We start from the raw sequence: 25,780 nt of genomic DNA on the forward strand, positions 1-25,780 counted from the left end.
TTTCAATGTATGACAATCGCGGATAAGTAGCCAACCCAAACTGTGTGTGTGTCTGGTTGGGTGTTGTGTGTGTGTGTGTGTGTGCGTGTGTGTGTGTGTGCGTGTGCGTGTGTCTTTCTGTCTCTGTATGTCCTGGTAAACCCTTGTGGGGGTAAAATGCCCCACAACGATGGCAATATTTGAAATCCTTATGTGGACAAGGATTTTTTGATTCACATGAGGAAAACAGCTTATAAATTATCTAACTGATGTTTTTGAAAATGCAAAAAAGTTTTCTGTGATGGGTAGGGTTCGTGTAGACTTTTTTTTACACAGTTTGTACAGTACAAAAAATGTGTGCGTGTGTGTGTGTGTGTGTACACTTTGTGATGGGCACTTACACTAAAAGATCATGACAACTATTTTATATGTGCTTGCTATTTAAAAAGATTTATAAATCTGACAAATCATGTTTCTATTTAAGTCTAGTGTTTTGCACAAGTTTCTGTAAGGGTTGTGTAAAATATGAATTTTGAACTTGATACAAAAAGTGGACGTCTGCAATGTCCTGACCTGAGCTTACTAATATAGTGAAACAAATGTGTTTGTCAATTAGGCTTTTTTTTATGTGCTGAGTCAGGATGGCAGCTAAAAAAAGAAAGGTAGACATTAGGAGCTACTTTAAAACAAATACAAGTAAGTCATTTAAAATATTTTCTCAATTGCTAAAGTGTAGAGTCATCATTCATCAACAATTTTTTCTACGTTTTCTCTCCCTGTTAATTCCGTCAATGTGTTGTTTTGCCAGCTGAGGTGACAGAAACAGTCCTGCTAGGTAGTTGCTCAGGAAGAGAGGCAAGTGGAGAGGCAGGGTCACAGGTGAGGTCAAGTTTTGACATGATGTTGACATGTTAGTAAGTCTGTTAAACGGCTTTCTTGTCATTATTTGTTACCTGTAACATTACATAATTAATTATTGCATTACACTATAAGCGGAGTAAAGTTAATAAGTCAGCCAAACTGCCTCCTTGTCATTATTTGTTATACTATTTATTTCCTGAATCCTCAGCTTCCGGGAATGTCCCCACCAATCTCAAAATCAAACCTACGCCTCTGCTCTTTACTAACAGTATTAAATAGCTATAATAAACATAAGAAATGTATGCATTTCATCTTGTCTTTCTTCTTCTTTGTCTTCTGTAGGGAAAAACTCCTAAACTTCAGCAGAGAACCAATTTTTTGTAAGGAAGCTGGGGTTTCTTTATTGTACATTTATTTGCATGTATGGTTTGCGCTGCGCTGTTTGATCAGTGCAGCGCTAGTGAGGATTGTTCGCGCCGCGCTGGCCATTGGTTGTCGCTAGGAAACACGTCCGCGCTGCGCTGACGAGTCGGCCGTGCGGCTCGGACCATTGAACCGCGCAGATGACATGTCAGCGCGGTGCGAGCTCTGTAAACCCCCGCTGTCTCGTCCCACTTTTGGTTTGTTTGGCTTCCCATACAGTAGCGGTCGATAGGGCGTCTTTCTATATGATGTCTATGTCTCAACCAACTGACAGACAGAACTCCACCGTGCCCGCGCCACATGCATATCGCGCTGTGTGAACGCATTCATGTGATTGGCTTATGAGTAAACAATCCCCCACGCGGGGTGCGTTCTTGTGATTGGCTAAACCAAGGGAGATATCTGATTGGTGCAGTGAAGTTCACAGACCGCAAGCAGTTTGTAAATCAATATATATTTGTGTGTGCATCAGAAATACACGTCTGAATCTTGCCCTGTGCATTTCTGAATCTTGAGTGCATTTGTAAATTTTGTTTGTATTTCTGAATTGTGTGTGTATTTATGAATTTTGTGTGAATTTGTGAATTTTGTATGCATTTGTGAATCTTCTGTGCTTTTTAAATTTTGTGTGTGCATTTGTGAATTTTGTGCGCATTTGTGTATCCTGTGTGTGTATTTATGAATCATGTGTGTGCATGTATGAATCAATCCTGTGTGTGCATATGTGAATGTAGTGTGTGCATTTATCTTTATTGAGACTCTTTTAGCTCCATAAAAAACAGCGAAAAGAAAGTCTCAAAATCCAAATGAATCAAATGAGATCGACTCAGAAAAGACGTCAATGAATGCACACGTGTCATCTGATCCACACATGCATATCTTCTTTTTTGCATGAGCAAATTATGATACACTAATACAAAAGAAAACATTTGTATTCACAAAAATGTCTGCATTTGTACAAATTGTTACACATTCATTACATTTTTAATTTTGCACACGCAAGTTGAAAGACATGGATAAAACATATTTGCAACATGTATCAAGTTCATTGATAATTGTGCTTGCATGAGTTAATCATTTAGATACTAATTTCATCCCATACTCCCCACACTCCAGTACAGTAGGTGGCATATCCTGCTCGTTTGCAACGGCCAGGAAAACCCAGCGAAGAAGCAGCAGCACCAGTCACTCCAAGTACAGACTTTTATTTTGATTTTTGAGGGACTTTTCTTGTGGATCGTGAGCGCACACGTGTTTCTGTGAGTGTGAGTCCACGCGGAAACCATCATGGAGGAACACGATCAGGAGGGCAACAACAGCATGGACACGAATAACGACCAGGAGTGTGAGGATGAAGACTGCGACCCCACCGAGGATGACAATAATGAAGAAGAGTTCTCACTCGAGGATGTGTTGCGTTTGGGCGGGACAAAGGTGAGCTTTTAGCTTGTCTCTCCAACACACGTGTCATTCTGAAAACATGTTCACACTGAAGGGACAAACTGCTTCTTCTTACATATATTCCTGAAATTCGAAGTTGTTGTTTCTTCAACTAAAGGCATGTGACGTTGCTGCCAACTTTTTAATTTTAATATTTAAAAATTCCGTACATCATTTTTTTTTTTAGCTGACAGATCCATATGACAAAAGTAAACAAACAAAAGCTCAAAATCTATACAAAAAAACTACACGGGCTTAATGTTTTCATACATTTCAGGGAATGTCTTTCACACATATTTCACGCTATGAAATATGTCAATAAACTAAACTCGGGTCTTTTATATCATCAATCTACATCAGTGTGTCTTCACATGAAAATGTTTCATGTTTTACATATTTCTTATGTAACGTTAATTGTTTTCGTCTGAGAACAGAGAAAAGTTGCATAGCCTACTAATGATAAAACTAACTGTTTTATGAACTATTCTTCTTCTCAATAAATTGTTTTGAAAAGCAACCCAAAATTACTTGGACAATTTGTCAGAATAAAATAACTGTTCCAGTGATAGTATAAATGACAAATTAATAGGTAATCTGACATGGATGTCATTGATAATTCAGGGCTGAATCAGTCTTGGGTAAAATATGGAAAGAAAGCTAAGCTATTCTTGTTCTGAATGATTCTCCCCACTTTCTTTTGTAAACTCAATCTTTAATTTTCTTTATTAAGATGGAAAATAATTCTTTAGACATAGGCCGTAACTATTTATTATCTTTATGAAACTGAGGCCAGAAATAATTTGAACAAGAGATTGACCAACCTATATCATGAGAGCGGAAAGCGTAAAGTTTAATATAGCTATAGTTAAGCTGAACATGGTTTCACTGATAACAAAATGAGAAAATAGTCAAAACCAAGCAAATTGACCAGTTGTTAATAACAACCTTACAAGTAGAATAAATGTAACAATAAAATCATGAAAAATAATTATGAAACAATCTGTTGTAAATATTCATAATTAAACCTAAACGAATTGTAACTTCTTAGAGGAGCAGCTAGAAGCACATGTACAAGTAGAACCCTCGTTCATACTAAGATGTACATTTACTAGAGGTGTAACGGTACGCAAAAATCACGGTTCGGTACGTACCTCGGTTTTAAAGTCACGGTTCGGTTCATTTTCGGTACAGTAAGGGAAAGAAAGGCAAAACATTAAACTGCTGGTTGTTTACTATAAACTTTTTTTTAACAATTTGTTTACACTTTTTTTAAACACACTTTTTAATAAAATATAATTAATAAAAAATATATAAAATAAAAAAAGAATAAGAAATAAAATACTGCTGCAAAGTTCTCCACTAAATAAAATACTCTTAAACCAATACTGGCCATGACGCTAGCTAGCGAGAGGCTGGGCTAAAGCTGTGTATGTGGTGATCGGGCCGAATTTTAGGCAGTAGATTTTAGACAGCAGTAACCGAACCCGACCCAAGCCCGACAGGCATAAAGATATTTATGTCCGAGCCCGACCCGAGAGTTAAAATCCCATTTTTTTTTTCTCATACTAATGACACATGTATGTTTGTTTGTGTGGAAAGGCCGCTTTTATTAAGCAACTGAAAGGGATTTGGAAATGTCAACAGATGAGCACATCAGCACGCATGGAGCAACAAGCGCTCTTAACACAGAGCGCATGCACGCGTTTCGCTGTCACAAACAAACAAATTTCCGCACACAGGAAGACAGATGTTATGGTAATATTTTACATGTATTTGAATCACAAAAACGATTAATCAGATTTAATCAGTGCAACGTGGAGACTTCCGACACTTAATATGTTCGTGTGGAAACTCGGAATTGACGCATGTTCCGCACACAAAACTAGCCTAATTTACGTGACAGATTGCATTCGGTGCACATGTGAACCGTACCGAAAGTCCTGTACCGAAACGGTCCGGTACGAATACATGTACCGTTACACCCCTAACATTTACATTTTCTAAATGTTCATCTGTTCACATATTGTCTGGTTAGACTGATTAAAGCAGGAGTTATGATATTTACTCACTCGTTTCTTTTTCAACTGCATTGAAATTCTGTTTTTCTGTTATATAGTCAACATTTGAAGTGGTTCATCAAAGTTATACATGAATTTTGAACAATGCCCATTCTTGTCTTAGGACACCTTTTTTGATCTACTTAAAATGTTGCCTACAGCATTTTTTCTCTCGACTCCTAATTTCCCACAAGTAATCAAGAATATGGTGTAATGTTTATTGTTTGTCTGATAAATCATGTTGTTGTGTCATCACAGGCCGATTATGTCATGCTGGCCAACGTCAGCGACTCGAACGAGCTCCTGAATGGTGGAAAGAAAAACGCAATTGATGATCTGGAGAAGGGAGAGCTGGAAGATTTCATTACAAAGCTGGGCATTCGTGCTTATGCAGGGCAACAAATCATTCCAGATGGACAGGATGAAAAATCCTCAGAGCCAAGTAAAAAAGAGGGGAAAAAGGCAAAAAGCTCCAAATTGAAAGAGGATTCAAAGCCTGGTGTGAAAAATAGCATTAAACCCTCGGCAGAAGAGCTCAAACAACCCCCTGTGAAATTTACACAACTTGAAAAAAAGCCAAAAAAGCAAAAACAAAAGAGCACAAACGTGTTTGAGTTTAACCCACGGCAGACTCTTCTTCTCAAACCCGGGGGGAAGTGGTATGACATGGAGTACACCTCCGAGAGCACGTCTGCACCTCAGAATGAGTCTGAGGTTGCTCAGTACAAGGCTTTGGCTCAGAAACTCTACGAGAATGAAACCGTCCTTTACAAAACCAAGAAGAACTTCCAGAAAGGTGCCAACTCCACTTGGATGAAGAGCGTGGTGTCCACGGGGACTCTGACCGACAGGATGGCGGCGATGACTGTGTTAATTCAGGATGCTCCGATTCACGGTCTCCAGCACATCGAGAGCCTTGTGTCCCAGGTGAAGAAGAAAGGGAGTCGCAGACAAGGCCTTATGGCTTTGGATACTCTCAAAGAGCTGCTTCTCAGTGACCTTCTACCGAATAACCGCAAACTTTGGACTTTCTCCCAGCATCCTTTTGATCAGTTGGAGGAAAAAGCCAGTGGGAACAGGGACGCCCGGGACCGCAGGCTTATCCTCTGGTACTTTGAGCACCAGCTGAAGTTTCAGGTAACAGAGTTTGTCATCGCACTGGACGCAATGGCTCACGATACGGTCCAGACCACCAAAATGCGAGCTCTTGCCACTGCCTACGAGCTGCTGTGCAACCAGCCAGAGCAGGAGAAAGCACTTCTGGTGCAGGTCGTCAACAAACTGGGGGATCCTGAATACAAAACCGCCTGCAAAGCCTCGCACCTGCTGGAAACTGTGATTCACAAACACCCCAACATGAAGACGGTGGTGTGCTGTGAGGTCGAGCGCCTCATGTTCAGGGCCAACATCAGTGCGAAGGCTCAGTACTACGCCGCATGCTTCCTGAACCAGGTCATCCTGAGTCACGAGGAAGCGGACCTCGCCGCCAGACTCATCACCATCTACTTCACCTTCTTCAATGCGTGTGTTAAGAAGAAGGATATCGAGTCCAAAATGCTCAGCGCTCTGCTAACCGGAGTGAACCGAGCGTATCCGTACGCGAAGAGTGGGGATGAGAATGTGTGCAAGCAGCTGGACACGCTTTTTAAAGTGGTCCACATCGTCAGATTTAACACGGCGGTCCAAGCCCTCATGCTGCTCTTTCAGGTCATGAACTCCCAGCAGACCATTTCAGATCGCTATTATGTAGCACTCTACAGGTGAACAAATGCTCATTGTTTTTCTCATGAATGACTAAACAGTTGAACAAGTCAGTAGGTGCACTGAATTTAAACCTTGGCTAAATCCGAAATTGCTTCCTACTATACCCTTAAATAGGGCATTATTTGAGGGGATGGCCATTTGTAGTGGTGTCCCAATCCATAGTGGACGTTATTGAGTGCACTTATTCAATCCCACATCGCACTGCAATAACCAGTGTACAACCAATGTACGCTCGGCTCAACGGCTGTCTGAATTCACTCACTCTACAGTATTAGTGCACTAATGTATGGAATAGTGTATGAGGGTTTAGGGGGTGATTTCGGATTCAGCCCTATTTTAAGTATACCAACATTTCAGTGCTTGGTACCAACCCCATATAAATAAGGTAAAAAAAGGCTATTGATCACTGCTCACACAGCTTCATGCAATGAGTGCTCTTTAGAGATCGTGTGCACAAGCATGTTTTAAAATCAGCCACCTGTCGATCAGTGAGTTGTGTGTATATAACGTACTGCATTTCAAACAGCATAAAAGATCCCTTTGTAAGGGGAAAACTCTCATTTTGTACAGGGAAATGTAAAGTCTCCAAATGGAGTTGGTACTGCAGAAAGACATTACTGATATATAATGATTCTTATTGTAGTTTTGACTTGGTATTGAAGTGGCAGTACTTAGTTCTGACATCACTACATTGTGTTGCAAAGAAATACAGAACAAAACATTTACCGTAAATATACAAATATGGCTTACAATATTTCAAAATGAATACCAGATGATACTGCTTTGCCAGAAGCAATGGAAAAGGAATATTTGGCCGATCAACAAACATTTTCTAATCCCTAACCCCATGTGGCTTTTTCATCTTTGACAAATGGGGTTAAAAGAATGGCGAATTGTAACAGACTAATTTTATGGCATGTTTTTGGTGTTTGTCAATTTAAATTGTTTGTTAGTCCAAGTCTGAATTAATCTTTTTTGCAGGAACAATTGCTTGTTCCGAGAAAAGAGATAGTCTGCATTAACAATACATGCAGTTCCTTCTAACTAAAAGTGAACAAGTTTTTAGAAACACTTTTCCATTCATTTAGTCTGCATAAACTTAGCAGTTTTGAGTGCAACACCCACAACCCAAACTCTAACCAAAAACAAATACTTAGCATTTTTTCAGTCTTGGATTTTACTGGTATAGGTTCAAGCACAAGAATATTTTTATTGCCTTTCTTTGAACACGTTATTATTGTATAAGCGTAATCCAATATCTGTTGAAGTTGAACCTCTAAATTGTTTATATATTCATTTATATATTAGTGCATAGATCAAATTTATATATTGAAGAAATATGTTTTCTTGAGTATTTTAAACTTTCTTTAAAATAAAGTTTTTTTATTTTATTTTACCCTCTTTTTCTGTTGAATGTGAGCTGCAGCCTGTTTAAGTGAAAGAATATGAGATTAATTTGTGATTGTAGGAGTTTGCTATGGAAAAATTGTATTATTTTTGTGCAGGTATTCAAAACGTACATTTGATTTTAGAAACACTGCAGAAACACTGTTATATATGTCATTGGTAAATTGTGAAATAGAGCATTATGGTTCATGTCTCCATTTTGTTTGCTATCCACAGGAAATTGCTGGACCCAGGATTATTGTCATGCTCAAAAAAGAGTATGTTTCTCAACCTCTTGTATAAGTCTGTAAAAGCTGATATAGTAATCAGACGGGTGAAGGCTTTTGTGAAAAGGTTACTTCAGGTCAGCTGTGAGCAGACACCGGCCTTTATATGTGGTGCGCTATTCCTTGTGTCGGAGGTGATGAAGGACAAGCCAGGCCTCAAGTTACTGCTACAGGATGAGGGGGTAAGTCTGCATACATACACACAAACACACACACAATCTACAGTGTAGTGTTTGCTCAGAGTTTCTTATTATGTGAGGAGATCCCACACTCGTGTATTACCCGCTGTACCACTGGAGAAAGTATGACGGTCAACGTGAATACATGTTTGCCTTGAAGAACAATAATATTTTAGCCTTGGTGTCTTTGAATCGCTCTTGCAATTGTTCTATTTAATCACAGTTTGAGGTATAGCATAAACATGAACCCAGCACAGAGTTGTCTGTAAAAAAAAGCTATTTCCGCAGGATGACGAGGAAGAGGTGTATCAGGATCTCGAAGAGGATAGCGATGATGAGGAGGGACCCGTGGATCCTGACAGAGGCGTACAAAAACAAAGCGCAAAACAATGCCAGATGAAGCCCACTGCATCATGGGTACATCATCAAAATTTGGAAGGTGAGCCTCATTCATAGGCCTGTAACTCTTGATGGACACACTGAAGCTCGAGTCGCCATTTGCTTTATTTTACTCGCCGGACTTTTTACATGTAATACAAGAACAATGCAAATGAAAAGCCTATGTAAATGTAATATAAAATAACATTATTAAAAGTAAACGGTCTGTAATAAATTAAGAGCAAATAATTAAACAAGCAATAACACAAATAAATACAATATAACAAAGTAATTTAAAATAATTTAATTATTTACTAGCCATTGGCTAATCAAAGACATTTTAGTCACCTAGCGTGAAATTTGTTTCGCATTGTAGAGGGTTGGCCTGTCACAATAAATATTTTGACTTGTACAGTATATGGACATGACACAATATATAGCATTGTGTTTACATGCGTGTTTGTTTACATAAGGTTGAATTAGGGCTGGGCGATATGGCTAAAACAAATTATCTTGATAATTGTTTTATATCAGTCGATATCGATAATTATCACGATAAATGTCAAATCTTTATATATTTTATTTCTATTTTCTCCTAAGTGAAATTTTTAGAAACCAGAGCGTTAATTGTGGTTTTAAACTACTCTTTATTGCCAGAACATATCATGACAAACACTTGCCAAACAGGTGAACAAAAATAAATATCTTTATTGGAAAATTAATTTCTCAGTTTCTGCATGTGCTGATGGGGGATATTGTTTCAAGTCTTGAAACAGGTTTGTGTAGCCTGACTTTGATGGCACGTATCTTCAGCACAGTTTGCAGTGCAGGCTGCAATATTAATATTACATGTTTTGTCTCGAAACGCATATTTGACAGTGAATTGACAGTAGGGATGCACCGAATATTCGGCCACCGAAAATTTTCGGCCGAAAGACTTTTATCACCTAAACAATACGGCCGAAATGAATTCGAATTTGTTGAATTGCGGTGGTTGCGTCTGATATCATTCACCGTGCGTCCACATAAAGCTGCCTCTTTTTCATGGCTTGTTGTGCTTACGGTCAAATACACACAAAAACATTGTCACAACATTCGTCTTGCCGCGTATTCACATAAACATTTCGGTGTTATATAAAAATATTAAACAATTAACGCAGCATCCTTTTTTTTCCTGTCATACTTTGGCTAGCGTTACATTATATAATCATGTTCTTCTTTATGCAGAATGTCTGTGAATGTCCTGCTGAGTCATAACTGTGACATAACACAGTTATGCCATTTTGGTATAACTGTGTTATTATTCGTTAAACGCAAAAGATAAGTCGATCTGGCGCTAAGTCGTGTGTGTCTGACTTAGAGCCAGATCGACTTATCTTTCGCGTTTAACGAATAATAACACGTTATGCCAAAATGTCGTTTTGTTGAGTATCCTCATGAGAGCAGTCTTAAATTAGTTAAGTCTTAAATTAACGTTAAGAGTTGTGAGTAAATGGGACGTGTGTGAGATCCACATGTGCAGCAGTGACAGCAGAATCACAGATGTCGTCATTCTAGTGTTTAAATATTTATTATCCACTTTGCACATCTGCGATTTTTGGTGGATTTGTTGTTAACATATGGGCTATGGCAGTCTTTGTTTTGATACACTATTATGTTGAAGGCCTACAGAGAAAATATTGTTGTTTCTTTAAGCAGTTGCACTTGTTCTGAATGCACTTTCTTGTAGTAGTCCTACAGAGAAAAAATTTAAATGCACTTGACCTAAATGCACTTTGTTTTTATGAGAGAACATTTAATTTTAAAACCTTTCTGCAGGCCATTAGGCCTGTACTTTATTATTTAATGTACACATGAGTGGGGTCAAGTTAAAGAATTTTGTTTTATACTGTGCATTGTTGCAATGTGCTAAATAAATATTTGCATAATTTGTCATTGATTTATTCTTTGAAACTTTAATATTAATTTATGCAATTGCAATGCCTTGATTTTAGTAAAGTCACTTGATTTTTTGTGTTTACACAATCATAGCCATAAATGCAATGGTACTAATAATTGGCATAATTTGTTTCGGTTTTCGGCCTTGGTTTCCTCTTTTTTTAGGTTTCGGCCAAGAATTTTAATTTCGGTGCATCCCTAGTTGACAGTAGTATTAGCTTGAGTTAGGACGCAGATGTACTATGTTAAATTTAATGTTAAAATGCCTTTAAACTGGTTTAAATCACTGAGACATTTGTGTTCTTCGCTGAATTCAAGCGCTTCTCACTGGATCTCGTGACCGAGACCGATCAGAGTAAACGCAACTGCTCTAGTGAGCTCGCGCTGCGCTGCCGTTTGGACTTTGAGCCGAGCGGATAAATGGTCGTGTGGCGCGCGGTTCAAATTAGTTTCGTTTCGCCGCATAAACATTATCGAACATTTATCGAACTCTTGATATCGGTTTATCGAGAAAAAATTATATCGCGATAATTATCGTTTTATCGCCCAGCCCTTGGTTGAATGTCACCAGCGTTTTAGCCTCTGCTCCTCGGAGACAGCGCCTGAGCTTCTCCTCTAGATATCTTCTCACACACACGCATTTCTGGTTCGCTATCTTTGTGGGGACTCTCCTGTGTCGGCATCTTTGTCTTGGTTTTGGTCTGTGTGACTCCGCCCACTGCCAATTTACCCAATAGTAGTTCGACACCCTGGGTTGCCAGTTGGTGTAAATCATGCTGTATTGCAGCCATTGGAAGCCAGGAAATTACAACTGGGTAAGAGATCGCAGATTCTACCTGACCTAAAAAGCTCTATCAGTGGTATATTAAAAACACAATAAATCAACTTATTGTAAGGCTTCCATTGTCATTTGCGCTCGCTCCTGTTGCGTGTCCTCAATCTGGCAACCAGTGTGATCGAGTCTGAAGAGGCGGGTACGGGGAAAACCCCATTTCAACTGCTAGCTGTCAATATTACATACTCCACCTTTAAGCCACGTTAAGAGTTTTTGACGTTAGAATGTCACTATTGAGAATAAAATGAGTAAAATCAGCAAACGCGAGTATCATAATTACCTTCATGCAGTGTGTCTTACATTTAAAAATGTATTTTGTCTATTTGTCTCCACATGCCACTGTTCTCTTATGAGCCTTTTTCTTTATTTTAAACCCCTCTTGTCTTCAGGTGGTGTAAAAAAGGAGATATATGACCCCATGAACAGAAACCCTTTGTACTGCGGGGCCGATCACACGGCCCTCTGGGAACTGCAGAAGGTACCAAGACTAACACTGTTTTTCTATTCTTCTTATTATTATTACTGTGATTTGTGCTCTGACGTCATGCTCTCTCTTTCAGCTCTCCCTTCATTTCCATCCCTCCGTGGCTCTTTTTGCTAAGACTCTATTGCAGGTAACAACTTTCAACTTATCCATTCACTCTCTTGGTACACACTCCTGGTGTTATTGTGAATAATTTACCAGTGCATTAAAAAAAGTTTGTCTTTTGTAACCTTTGAGCCAAATGTAGAAACTTACTCCACCTCGAAACAACACATCCAGTGTAGACAGCATCACTCATAATAGGTTCTGTTGTCGTATCGCTCATGTCTAATGTAGACACTCCGATAGATGCCAAAAAAACAACTTTACATTTTAAGAGTGAACAGTGGCCACATTTACACTGCATAGTTCAAGTGACCCAATTCCGATTGTTTTTTTTTTTTTTCCTCTCATGTGGCACAGATCAGATATGAACAGCGAACGTGTAAGCAGGAAAAAAGCAAATTTATTCAGATATTCTCAAAATTGGTTTCAGGCCTCACTCATATGTGGAAATAAATCAGATATGAATCGGATACGTGCATTTGCGTCTGCCATGTAAGCAGACAAATCAGATATTCCCCAGTAAATGTGAGTCTTACGCCATTAAAAAAAGGACGTCAACTCGGGTGGACACCAACTGTGATCATGTGACTTATCAATGGCGCGATGGAGGACGAAGGCTCAACACAGTGCCTTACTCCGCCTTACGAGAGCAATGTTTTGCTGAACTTTGAAAATAGTGCGGAAAGTAAAACACTGGATAATTAGAGATTTACGGATGAGCTCCAACGTCACCCGAATCCGCAGCCAAAAACAAATCATCCACCCGCCACTCACCCTCACCAATAATTTTCTCTGATTTAAGTATCCACACCCACTGGTCAAATTACTATTATTCGTATGTGTTGTAACGCATGAGGGTAAATTGATTATCATCACCTTCAACGGCGGACTCGGCGACGGTTGATGCGCGCATCTCTGGTAGGCTAAAATACACTGATGAGTGAGCGCTGCTTTTAAATGAACATTTCTTTAAAACAAAATTTATTTGACAGAATTTCATTTTCTTAATGGCATAAACAGGCTTTTATTCCCTTGAAACTTAAACTGGAATGAAACATGCTCATATTTTAGAGAATTTTGTTATTTTCGTTAATAATAATTTATCATATACACCCGCGACCTACCCGAAATTAATCAGAATGTTATTTTTATTACTTGACATATCGAGCTGTTTTACTTAATTTTCCGGGTCAGAACGTCTACATTGGGTTGTTTCGGCAGTGTATAGTGTAAATGCAAATATCGGATACGGGTCACTTTTAAAAGATGATGTAAGCGGGTCGTCAAAAATCGGATATAGTCAGCAAATCGGAATTGGGCATCAAGACCTGCAGTGAAAATGCAGCCAGAGACATGTTCAGATTCTTTCTCTGCTATTCACTGTTGCTTGGCAAAATAGTGTGCGAGTGCCACCTAGTCAGTTTTATGACAGCAGTGGCTCCGGGCACATGACCAAATGTGTGAATCTTTTTGGTTGGCCAGTTTTTTTGCAGTGAGACAGAAAAGATCTAAAGATCTCTCCTTGTAAAAATAAAAACAATTAATTGACTGAATTCAAATGTTTGTGTCAGACGCAATTAACAGCCATTCATTCAAATTAAAATGCTTATTATAGGAAATATTTGTCTTGTTGTAAACAGGCCTTAGAACTCATCCATACAGAACTCGTTTTTCCATTCCACCGCGCTACATTTCTATTGTTTTTCAATGTAAATGTTAGAAAACATGCTAGGGGGACGTTTTCTGCAGTGCTGTTCAAATGTAAGGGAAAAGTCAACAGTGTGTAAGAAATTAATTACAGAAATTAATTGGAGCTTTAATTACATGCAGGTTATTATAATAATACAGGTTTAATTTTAAAACATGTATGTGCACAAGAAGTGCACTGTATCAAATGATTCATTTAAATGTTAGTACATAGAAGTTAAAGACATCCTTCATTTGACCCACAGGGAGAGTTCATTCTCTACACGGGGGATCCGCTTCAGGACTTCACACTTATCCGATTCTTAGATCGCTTTGTGTATAGGAATCCAAAGCAAATGAAGGGAAAACGTAAGCAAACTCAACAAAATTACAATTTAAGCTCTTGAACTGGTGACTATTTATTTTGCTAAATCTATTCTTTGTATTCTAGAAAACACAGATGCTACGCTGATGCAGCCGAAGTACAGGAGGACGCTCAGCAATGCAAAGTCATTACCTGGTGAGTCCTGCAATTTAATCATAATATTACTATTGGTTTGCATTTAAATGTCGTTACTAATAATATTACATGTTTTTTGTTTTTTGGTAAATGCACATTTGACAGTAAAGCACTGAGCTTGAGTTAAAGGCACACCGTGGAACTTTTGACCTAAAGAGTTGAAGCATACGAGTTGTTTTAAATGATTATTCAGGATTATACAGTGTTTGACACTATCAATGCTCCGAGCGGGGCTTCCCTCTTGAAATACCGCCTATGTAAGTTTGGAGGAGACGGACCATCTTTGGACAGGTCATGTGACCTGGAGAACGAATCACTTTACGACTGTCACGTGACCACAAGCTCTGATATGCTCAAGGAGCTAAGGCTTTTGCTACTATTTTTCCGCCTGCTCGACTCCTGGCCATGGCTGAGGCAAGGAAAAGTTTAAAACTGCTCCTGAGGAGGCAAGAAAGAGAAAACGCGAGAGGGATCGTGCTCGCAGAAAAACAAGAAGCTTTCTTGTTTCTCCCCGGCTCTCCCTCGTCGTCCTCCGCGTCCTCCTCCTGTTTCGGGACTCTGAAGATTATTCAAGGGGCGAAGAAAATGATGACTGAAAATAAAACATTTAGAACAGGAGAGAGGCCGCACTATGCATAAATAGTCTTTTTATTTGCACAAACGCGTTTTGGCGCGTGCCTTCTTCAGTTTGCACACGCGTTTGTGCAAATAAAAAGACTATTTATGCATAGTGCGGCCTTCTCTCCTGTTCTAATTATTCAGGCCAGCACTCTTAAAGTTTACGTTTAATCACTGAGTGAAGTCCGCTCCTATTCCTATTTATTTATTGAAAATAAAACATAAACATCGGCATAAAAGTGGATATATAATGTAATATTTACTGCGAAGTCGTGAATTCGTGTAACAAAACTGATATGTCAAAACCTACTGCCGTTATTTGTAGGCTTCAGTTTGTTTGTCCTTTTACAAATTCATATATGTGTGTATTATTCATGGCTTATATGATTTTAGATACAAATGTCTATGAATTTGAATCAAAAATCATATAAGCCTCTAATAATACATAGTTTACTACAGGAAAAACACAAATAAGATGACTCCAAAACCAACACAATAACAACTTAGTTTTAGGTACCAAACGTCTATATCCTGCTCCTGCCGATCGACTGTCCTGCACAGTTTATCTCCAACTAGGGTTGCCACCCGTCCCTTAAAATACGGAATCGTCCCGTATTTACAAGTAAGATGATGCGTCCCGTATCAAATCAATAAGGGACGCGATTTGTCCCGTATTTTACATTAGGCCCACATATAGTTGAATAAAAACATAAGGATTTTGCAGTATGGATAATACTAATAGCAAATATAAAGAAATCAATTTCTTAGTAGAGAAGCTCATTGCGTGATTGCATTTTAGCGTCTTTGTTTCTATAGCGACTGAGTCTCGTGAACATGCGCTGTAAACCTGCACGTTTTTTAACCCCTTGTAGCGCGCTGTTCGGGTCTTTTCGACCCCAAATGACGTTTGCTGAAATAAATAAAACATTATATTTGTCCAAATGATGTGAGACTTTGCACGGTTGACAACACTTTCTACATCTACAAAAAAAAATTTAAATAAATTTGAATAATATCTGTTTTTTATGTTAGTGTGGGGGGAAAAAGTCACACTTGTGATGTTTCAACAAAATGTCATTTTGAAACATAATAGTTTTTTTTTTAGGATTTATAGTTTTAGGAGGATTTATTATATTGTTTTTACTTTAGGCTATATAAATAAATATTTTTTAAACAAAAACAGTAAAAAAAAAAAGTTAAATTCACTTTATAAAAGACCCACATTTCTAACGTTCATGGATATAGATAATTTGACATGGTTTAGTGTAAGATTATTAAGATTAAGATTATCACTTTAGTAGATGGCTGCAGAGCTACACCATTTGCTATTTGACTAAAATACATATTTTCAATAGCTTTTAGTTGGATTCATATCTACATATTATGAAATCACAATTATAACAATAAAAATGACTTTGTCAAAGTTGAGCATTGGGGGGGGGGGGGGGGGGATGAATGGGTGTCCCTTATTTTGCCACACTGAAGGTGGCAACCCTATCTCCAACCCTAATAGGCCCTATGCACAGCTGCACTACTTCCTGAACTTGTGCAGCCTCCTTTGTTTCCTGTCTGCATTGGATTGGCCAAACTGATTCATCCAGGTGTGTCTGATTATTGTTGTTGGTCAGACACACCTGGATTAATCAGTTTGGCCAATCCTGGCAGACAGGAAACAAAGGAGCCTGCACAAGTTCAGGAAGTAGTGCAGCTGTGCATAGGGCCTATCAAACGCACCTGAAGCAAACAATTAACGCCTTCAGGATCGCTTGAAAATTAAAGTGTGTTTGATTAGGGTTGGAGATGAACTCTGCAGGACAGACAGGTGCAGGGTTGGGCACCCCTGGTCTATGCGACTTACCTGACCAGTTATTTTCTGTTCACTTTTGTGCAATTCATTTATTAAAGGATTAGTTCACTTTTAAAGTGAAAATTCTGTCATCATATACTCACCCTTAAGTTGTTTCAAACCTGTATGAATTTCTTTCCTCTGCTGAACACAAAGGAAGATATTTAGAAGAATGTCAGTAACCAGACAGTTTTTGGTTCCCATTGACTTCCATAGTATATTTTTTTCCTACTATGGAAGTCAATGGGAACCAAAAACTGTTTGGTTACTGACATTCTTCTAAATATCTTCCTTTGTGTTCAGCAGAGGAAAGAAATTCATACAGGTGTGAAACAACTTAAGGGTGAGTATATGATGACAGAATTTTCACTTTAAAAGTGAACTAATCCTTTAAGTGGATGTCTTCTTTACTTTTGCGACAGTGCTGCGGCGCTTGTGGCCTCTAGGGGCACTAGACGTGAAAGTTACAGGTCTAGCGTCCCTAGTGGCCAAAAGTTCTGTGGTGTGCCTTTAAGTTGCAGATAAAATTAACTTTTAACAACCTAATTTTTATAGGGGGAATATATTTTACTCTTATTAAATGTACTATTGTTCTCCTATAGTATCATACTGAACTGACAGGCAGCTTCAGTGATTATAAAAGGAGCGCTCTCCGCTCTTTATTTTGTGTAATTCTTCACAATTTGAAGGTTTTGATGACACTACTTTTCCTACTTCATAACCAAAAGTGTCAAACTTTGACAAATTGATTTCTTGATGATTTGGTATTTTCTAATTGGGATTAAATAACATCTAAATATAAATGTAAAGACAAATGTATGAAAATAAACTATTAGGGAGTGGCAGTAGCAAAAAAGTCAATATGTGCTCCTATGCCGCCATCTACTGGTTATAATGGTAATTTCATATATATATGATTTTTTTTATAAAAGCTTGTTAGTGTTCCTGCCTCCTAAAACTTTTGATTTTACAAATGGGGCAATCTTTGATAGATGAATAAATACTGTTTTTGGTTCTCATATTAAAAATAACATTTAAACTGGATAATATTATAGAAGTGTTAAGCACTTAAAAGTCTTTCTTAAAAGGTTGTACGAACCCTGAAATGAATAACGTATAAACATTTGACTTATTTCTGCCACAAACCATGGTTGCAGCCACCGTTGCTACATTAAACCCACGGTGAATGTTAGTGATTTGTGGATTGAAACGCCTATAACTTGTTAGTTCATGGCACAATGCTTTTCCTGGTCTTCAAGTCAGCGCTGTTTGATCTGATATGGTTTATAACAGAGAATTCTGCGCTGAATTGAAATGCTCCTCACTATATCTGACAGCGATGTTATTAATACCGTGGCGAATTCAAATGCTTTCTCACTGGATGTCCCAGCGTTGTGTAGTAACTGTCGAGTGATTGAGACCGGCCTGAGATTACCTGTTCTGAGCTCATGCTTTCTTCTCTTTAACGAGAAGCGCGGTTTCGTTCTGCTTTTGTTTCGCTTGGCATTTGATGTTTCTCATATGCAAACTCTTAGCAGTTGGTCAATGTGGTGGTGACACCAGTGTGACCTCTAACTACATTTTGTTGCACCGGCAATCATTTTTTATATGAAGGTTAAGTTTTATGGTAGGTCATGAACAACAACAGATTTTTTTATTTGTTTTTTGTGCAGTTAACTGTGATGAATATCTGGCCAAAGAGGAGAGTCAGATACCTGTGGATGAGGTGTTCTTCTACAGGTTAGTAGAAGCTTCAAGCAAATACAAAATACTGTTACTTAGAGTGGATGAAAACAATGTAACTTTGCTGTTATGTGTCATTCAGGTACTTTAAGAAGCGCGATGCAGAGAAACGGTGGAAAAGGCCAAACCGAAAGGAAGACAATGAGAGTGTGGAGGACGTTGACGATGATGAATTTGATCGGGTTCTTGGTAGGCCCTGAAATCAAAACCATTCAGCATTATACTTTTGATCTTCCTGTCGTAAGTAACCCGCTCGAAATGTTGTCTCCTCAGATGCTTTTGAAGGAGACAGCTTTTTCACTGAGTTCAAGGATGATGACTTGGACTTTGCAAGGTATGTGCAGTGCTGTTTACACTTCTTATCCAAAGAAGAAAACATAATCGAATGGATAATCCGAAATTATGATAATTGACGTTGAGTTGAGTTTTCCGGTATTTTGGTGCTGGTGTGTAGGGTTGTGCGGTTAATCAAAATCATAATAAGATCACAATGCAAGCATGCATGATTTCTAAATGGCAGAAAGCATGATTTCTCCGCCACTCCCCTCCGCCACACTGTAACAGTACAGTGTGAGCTTAACATTACGACATGGAGAAAAGCATAGAAAAGGAAGTTGAATTTGAATTCAGGGCAGGAGAAGGCATTGGTGTCATCATTGCTGTGTGGGCGGTCGTGCGCGTTGGGTGGGCAAGGCCCCATTTCGCGTGGCGGTGTGCAGTGCACGGCTCCGCATCCGAAGATGCACGACTTCAAGCCGCATCTGGCCGAGCATGTACATCTCACAGCACCGGCACCCAGTTCTTGCGTCTAAATTAGTTGCTTACATGAACTAAATGAGCCTACAATAGCAGACATAATCCCTTTAAATCAAAATAAATGGCCATATTTTATAAAAAGGTTCACAAAACTAAATAAAAATGTTTACAAATTATGTAAGATAACGTTTTTCTAATGTCACAAGGAATAATCTGGTTTACTGCTTTGCACGATTCTTTTGTAGTGTGGTTTTGGTGTACTAAAGTGTTGTATTAAAATAAACATTAACGAGTGTACCTTACTTCTTCTCACCGCTGATTCCTGATTGTTTAGAGGACAATTACACCGAGTCGCACCCTGTCGTTTCAAAGAATAGCCTAGTAAACCGGCGAGCGCAAAGTATAAATGCCTCGTCCATTTAGGGAGGCGCGCGTGCAGCGGAGGCTCGCAAACCTATAGACAGCGGAAACCTAGCTTAAGGCAGGGCTACAGAACCCGCGTCTAACAGTAGTTCCGCAATACATTAATTTGCACGCGAGTTTTATTTATTTTTATACCGTGTATTCTCCGTGTAAATTCGTGCACCGAACCGTGACACCCGTACCGTCACAATTTCGGTTCAATGCGAATACATGTACCGTTCCACCCCTAATATATATATATGCAGGGTTCCTACGTAGTTTGGAAAAGTATGGAATTTGATTTTAGTCATTTCTAGGTCTGGAAAAGTATGGAAAAAAGAAAGCAGAGTATGGAAAAAATATTTGCATTTCCAGACTATTGCCCCTGTTTAGTTTTCTATTATAGAAAATCGAATGAATAACAAAAAAAAAATGCTGTGCATTCACGAGTTCACACATACATGAAATCAGATATAGTAATTTATCCCCCTTTTGACTGGGATAGAAAACCAGCCAAGAGTGAGGTGATGGGGTGGTGGAGGGATGCTGTGAAACTGTCATGATGGGACACAGGTGATACCGGCTTAAATCCACTTTTTGGGGTGAAAATAAAATACTGACATGCCTAAGACTTTTGCACAGTAGTATATATGATAAACTGTTTTGTGCCTCGAGAAACTATTCACATGTGCACGTGAATTGTTTTGCATGCTTGTACATTACAATTTCTAGTTTTATATATAACCTATGTCTACTGACAGAATATATAAATAACTGGCTTAAAACCATTTTTTGTTCGCGGGCGGACAGTCTAGAACATAGGTGGGCATTAGGCAAATGTGTTACCCAGCCTTATCTCATGAAAATGCGTCTCTATAGCACATATTGTGTTTATCGTGCAATTTATAAGCAAAAATTAGTTTTTACGTAAAATAGTATACACACTTTTCGCGTGCATATGATACACACTTTATTGCATGTAATACACACGCACCCCACACTACTAATCCTAACCAAAAATAATACACACGCACCCCACACCACTACTAAACCTACCCTAAACCTACAGTACCTATGCGTATCCTCTGCACGTAAAAACTCACTCGCGTATAAATTGCACGATAAACACAATAGGGCTGTCAATCTTCTTCTATAATACTATTCGAATTTCATTCCTTATTTTATTTAATATTCGAATATTAAATGCTCAAATTCATCCTATTATTAATATTTACGACATTACACAGGCTTATGGATCGTCAATGCCACTATAGCATTCGGTTGTTGTCACACGTTCTGTCCACTAGAGGGACAGCTAACATTACAATAAAGTGATATAGAGTGACATCAATGTAAAGTCAATGCAAAGACGCGTTACTCTCTTGACGCGCGAATGGACACAAAGTGGTCAAGCGTATAACTAGACGCGGCAGGCGCGAATTTGACGCGCTATTCGCGTCCGGTGTGAACGCACAGTAAGGTTGTTAGTTGAGGAGTGATATTTCATTCGGATTTTGCATATTCTGCAAATTGCCTCTTCTTTATTTGTGATTTTCCCATTTATGGTTTGAAATTCAAACACATTCCACACATCGCTTCTCAATTTGTCAGGAGTGGTGATCTCCGTTTCCATGGAGACATTCCTCGCCGCCATTATTGACAGTATTGTTATGACGATGCAGCGTGGATAACACGCACAATTGTGTTACGATTCAAAAACTGTATTGTTTATCAGACGAAACAAAAGCATTTCATTTCCACATGCGTGTGTAAGCCAAGTTGGCGAGAAAAGCAAGATTGCATATTAAAAAAAAATAATAATAATAATAAATAAATAAAAAAGCAATATTCGAATAGTAACTTCAGCATTCGAATAGTATTGATTTTTTAAATATTCGAATTCTATTCGAATTTCGGAATTCGTTCCAACAGCCCTAAAACACAATAGGTGCTAGGGACGCATTTAGTGTGACCGGGTTGGTTACCCAGTGACTTGTAGCCGTCACGGAAGTGGGATTCAAATTCCTGATGACTCGTTGTAGGTGGTTCAAAGTCGATTCTTTCTTTTGAGAAACAATAACTTAATTTATTGCATGCTCTTTCATTTTCATACCTTTGCAGAGAGCTGCATTACACATTGCATGAAAGGGAATATTTGAAAAGCATAATAGGGGCACTTTGAATATGGTCTGAAAATCTACAGAGAAGATTTGAAATTTGAGTCTGGAAAAGTATGGAAATGGAAAATGTTTTGGAAAATGTGTAGGAACCCTGTATATGTGTAAGCAATAAGGTACGAGAGGCTGTCGTGAATAAAATTCATTATCGTGAATATAAAACAATATAAAACCAAGGATTGGAACAAACCGTTTTATAAATATATATATCCTAAAAAAAGTGGGTTGCGGCTTGATTACCATGGGAAAGTGTGGGTCCCATGGTCAAACCAGCTGAGAACCACTGAGTATATTATAACCAGTGAATATATTCTTTTGCACAAATCGTTTTAAATGATCTTAAAATCTTTATCCAGTAATGTAATAGCAGTTAACGTGGCCAACCGATCTTTGTTGCAGCAATGTGACGCCGAAGTCCAAGAAAGGTTCAGATCCAGAAGACTCTGTCTCTGACTCTGACGATGACCTCGATGATGAGGAGGTTTCTCTGGGCAGTATGGAGGATTTAGAAGATGAGCTGGAGGATGAAGGTGGAGAGTTCATGGAAACAGAAGATGCTGATGATGATGATGATGATGATGATGAAGCAGGTGCGTCAATACAGCAGTTTTCATTATCAAGCTTAGAAGTATGATTTTGTAATTTCAAAGATGATACAAAATGAGAAATGTTTACGATTTCCATGGAAAATCTAAGAAATAAAAAAGGTAATTGTATCAGCTGGATGACTGGCTCGGATTAAAGAATCGCTTTTTTTTGGTGAATATCACACAACCTGGTCAAATCCTTCTTTATGGTATCCATTGGGAATGGTAACTGGTGTGTTTCACAGCAGTACATTTCAATCAGATGCAACTCTACACAAACTCTCTTTACTGTATAATGTAATAGTGTTTTTATGAGATTTACCCTTATGTTTTGTCCTAATCAACTGAATCGACTTTTTTTTTCTCTGTGTGTATCCGTGTGTCCGTGTCCATCGTCCCAAAGGCGTTCAACCTGAAAGGAAAAAGAAAAGAACAAAGGACCAAGCAGTGTTTGCATCAGCTGAAGAGGTAGATGGTTTATGGGTTAAATACAAGATTCATAGAAGTATTGTTGACATGCAAAATACTAAATTAAATCTATATTTGATGTGACCACTCCTTGCCTTTTTAAACCTGCTTTATTTCTTATGTACACTTACACAGTTAAACAACAGGAATGTTCCAATCTTTTTGATATGACAGACCGATAGGAAGGGCTTAACCGTAACCTTTAATAAACCAGTTAACAGTTGAAATGATTATTAGTGAATTAGATGTGCACCTAGATCAGAAGAAAGGAGATTGTAAGCATCTTTTTAATGCAGCTGAATGAACCGGAAATGTCTTTTTAAACAGTTTGGGTGTTTGCTGGATGAAAACGCAGGCTTGAAGTTTGACAACACTGGTATGAATGCAATGGCCAATACGGACAAAGCCGGTGAGTGATGATAATAGATATTTTAGTTTTCCAGTGAAAACATTTTTGATACACAATAATAGAGAATTAAAATGCTTAATATCATTCCTGCATAAACTGTTTCTGTGAGTGACATCTGTTGAAAGAAGAAACTAGACTTGCTGCTTTTGTGCAATGAAATCTTTCCTGAATTTCCTGTGTCTCTTCCATCAGATGTTAAGCAGCTGAAGTGGGAAGTTCAACGCAATGACTGGATCTGTGGGAGAGATGTCCAAACTCTCAGGAGGAAAAAGGCCACGTTCAACAAGAGAAAGTTTGGAGGACCCAAAAAGCATCAGAGTGTCAATAGGAAGAAAATAAAAACTTAAGTCTTCAACTTCTTCTCCAGCTTGATGGATCAGACCTCCTAAACTGCTTCACGGATACATTACATCCCGGCCCACTGACTGGACCTGTAATATACGGGACAGGGACGAATGCTATGCCATGTTCCTGCTATATTATAGCTGTAGAGTTAAGTGGTTGAGGCAATATTGGCTGTTTCACACGTGTTGTTAAATCCAGGGTTCCTACATTCTTTGGAAAATGCTTGATTCTGTTATGCTTTAAAAAAAATTACATTTTAACATCTCCCTTGAAAATGCTTGGTGTTTTTTCTTTTCTTTTTACAATAAATACAACACCTGTAAACAAAAGAAAAAATTAGTATACATGTCCATATTCTAGTGGTTGGGAAGCTTTTTTTTGTAAAACCATTTAAAAAGTAATATTTTGAAACTTTAAATTGTTTACAAAAACAACTTATGTTCTCCCTAGATATTTACATTTTGAGAACGTATTGACAATTTGTTTTCCCTTAACTTTATTCCTCACATTTGGTGAGAGTCAAGTCACTTATTTATATAGCAAATTTGATAAAATACAGATTGTTTCAAAGCAACTTTGCAGTAATAAACAAGTAAATCTGTAAAGCAGCTCTATACAGAAGACAATTGTCATTATTCAGCTCAAGTCAGTTCAATGTTTCATAATTGAAACCATCTATTAGGCTATTAAAGGATGCTGTATATCAGGGCTATTACCGGTAAATTCTGTGTCTGGGAAGCCATGACCTGCAATATTAGATCCTGAATAAACATTAGGATTGTAAGTAAACTGGGTCATGGCCCTGTAGAAACTGAACAAGATTTTAGGCCCTTTTGTGGAAACAAGTCTGAAATCAAGCAAATTTAAAATGGGGAATATTCACAAGTATATTAGTGAATAATCCCAATGATTGACTTGTAATCCAATGTCTTATTTGAATACATTTCAAAAAGAAAAAGTTGTGCCTTGGCAAATTGAATTATTCAGATAATTAAAAGAAGCTAGCAAATACACCATTTATATACGTGAATGATGCAGGTGGCCTTCACACACACACACCTCTGCTTTTGCTGGGCTGACAGTGATCACAGGACGGAGAGATAGATCAGAGCCAGGAAAGGCTTGTAACCACACCAGGGTCCCACCGTTACTGTTGTGCCCTAATTCAGCAGTCTATCATGCGGAGGTGGTGTTCTGCATCCACAACTGCAAGAAGCATCAGGAAAAAACTAACCCTTGTAGATTTGATACATAGACCCTGAGTTTGAAGGAGCCTGGATGACATGTTTAGCATCAAAGGAGCTCAAGAAGTTTGTGATGTTCAAACAGGCATTTAGTCCTCCAGCAGGCAGAACAGCACAGCCTTGCAAGCTCCAGCAAAGTGTGCCGCAGTGCAGACACCTGTTAGTTGTAGCAGAGTGTTGCAAATGAGCAAGGTGCTTGCAAAAATAGAGGAATAAACTGATACAAATAGGTGCAGTATTTTCAGTACAATATTAGCAACCAATAGTTAAAATTATTAACTGTATTATGTAGAATTGTGTAAAAAAGAAGTCATAAATCTTAAGTTAAAAATGTCACCAGATCGGATGAGTAGATTTATACTGTGGCATTAGACAGGAAGAGAGAGATTCACTGAGGAAGGCCAAAAGCACGGAGGAAGGAAATGCTTCCTTACTCCTGACATGTACAAAGGTCCAAATGAGCTTTTATCCGGCAGCAAACGCACAAACCAGTTCAGATGTTGAGCGACTCGTCCTGGAGGGCCACACACTCATACGGTTTACTTTCTCCCGAATCAAACACAAATCTCCTGTCTTCAGGATTGCTTGAAAATTACAGACAGGATTGTTTGATTAGGGACAGAACTAAACTCTGCAGGACTGTGGCCTTCCAGGAACAACATTGTCTAAACCTGTGGACAATAACTTGCACATTTAAAATCTTTTTTTCACCATTATTTCAATTATTACATATACAAATATGGCTAACAAGCATGCTGAAAGTGTTTGTTTGTGATTGTTGACTAATTTCAAGAAATGTGACCTAAATGAACTTTGGCTAGAACTTATCATAACCCCCATTATGAAATTATGACCAAATCATG

The 25,780-nt window shown here is 38.4% G+C and overlaps 1 protein-coding gene across 1 annotated transcript; it reads left to right on the forward strand.

The window, feature by feature from the left end:
- Positions 1–2,377: 2,377 nt before the first annotated feature.
- cebpz (CCAAT enhancer binding protein zeta) lies at positions 2,378–24,620 on the forward strand. The gene is made up of 15 exons (XM_079639288.1): positions 2,378–2,697; positions 5,019–6,520; positions 8,148–8,379; positions 8,665–8,815; positions 11,917–12,005; positions 12,088–12,141; positions 14,069–14,171; positions 14,254–14,322; positions 18,460–18,526; positions 18,612–18,718; positions 18,803–18,863; positions 22,264–22,454; positions 22,855–22,919; positions 23,247–23,328; positions 23,521–24,620. Exons 1-15 carry the CDS (start codon positions 2,551–2,553, stop codon positions 23,673–23,675), a joined length of 3,075 nt encoding a protein of 1,024 aa, XP_079495414.1. The 5' UTR covers positions 2,378–2,550; the 3' UTR covers positions 23,676–24,620.
- The last annotated feature ends 1,160 nt before the right edge of the window (positions 24,621–25,780 follow it).

This window comes from Phoxinus phoxinus (assembly GCF_949152265.1).
Source record: "Phoxinus phoxinus genome assembly, chromosome: 16".
Lineage (NCBI taxonomy): Eukaryota > Metazoa > Chordata > Actinopteri > Cypriniformes > Leuciscidae > Phoxinus > Phoxinus phoxinus.

Excerpts from the sequence above, each read along its gene's own strand:
- cebpz (XM_079639288.1), top strand. The coding sequence starts at position 2,551 with ATGGAGGAACACGATCAGGAGGGCAACAACAGCATGGACACGAATAAC. Across the intron at positions 12,006-12,087 it reads CCCTCTGGGAACTGCAGAAG|CTCTCCCTTCATTTCCATCC; the intron begins GTACCAAGACTA and ends TCTCTCTTTCAG. Across the intron at positions 18,864-22,263 it reads GATGACTTGGACTTTGCAAG|CAATGTGACGCCGAAGTCCA; the intron begins GTATGTGCAGTG and ends TCTTTGTTGCAG.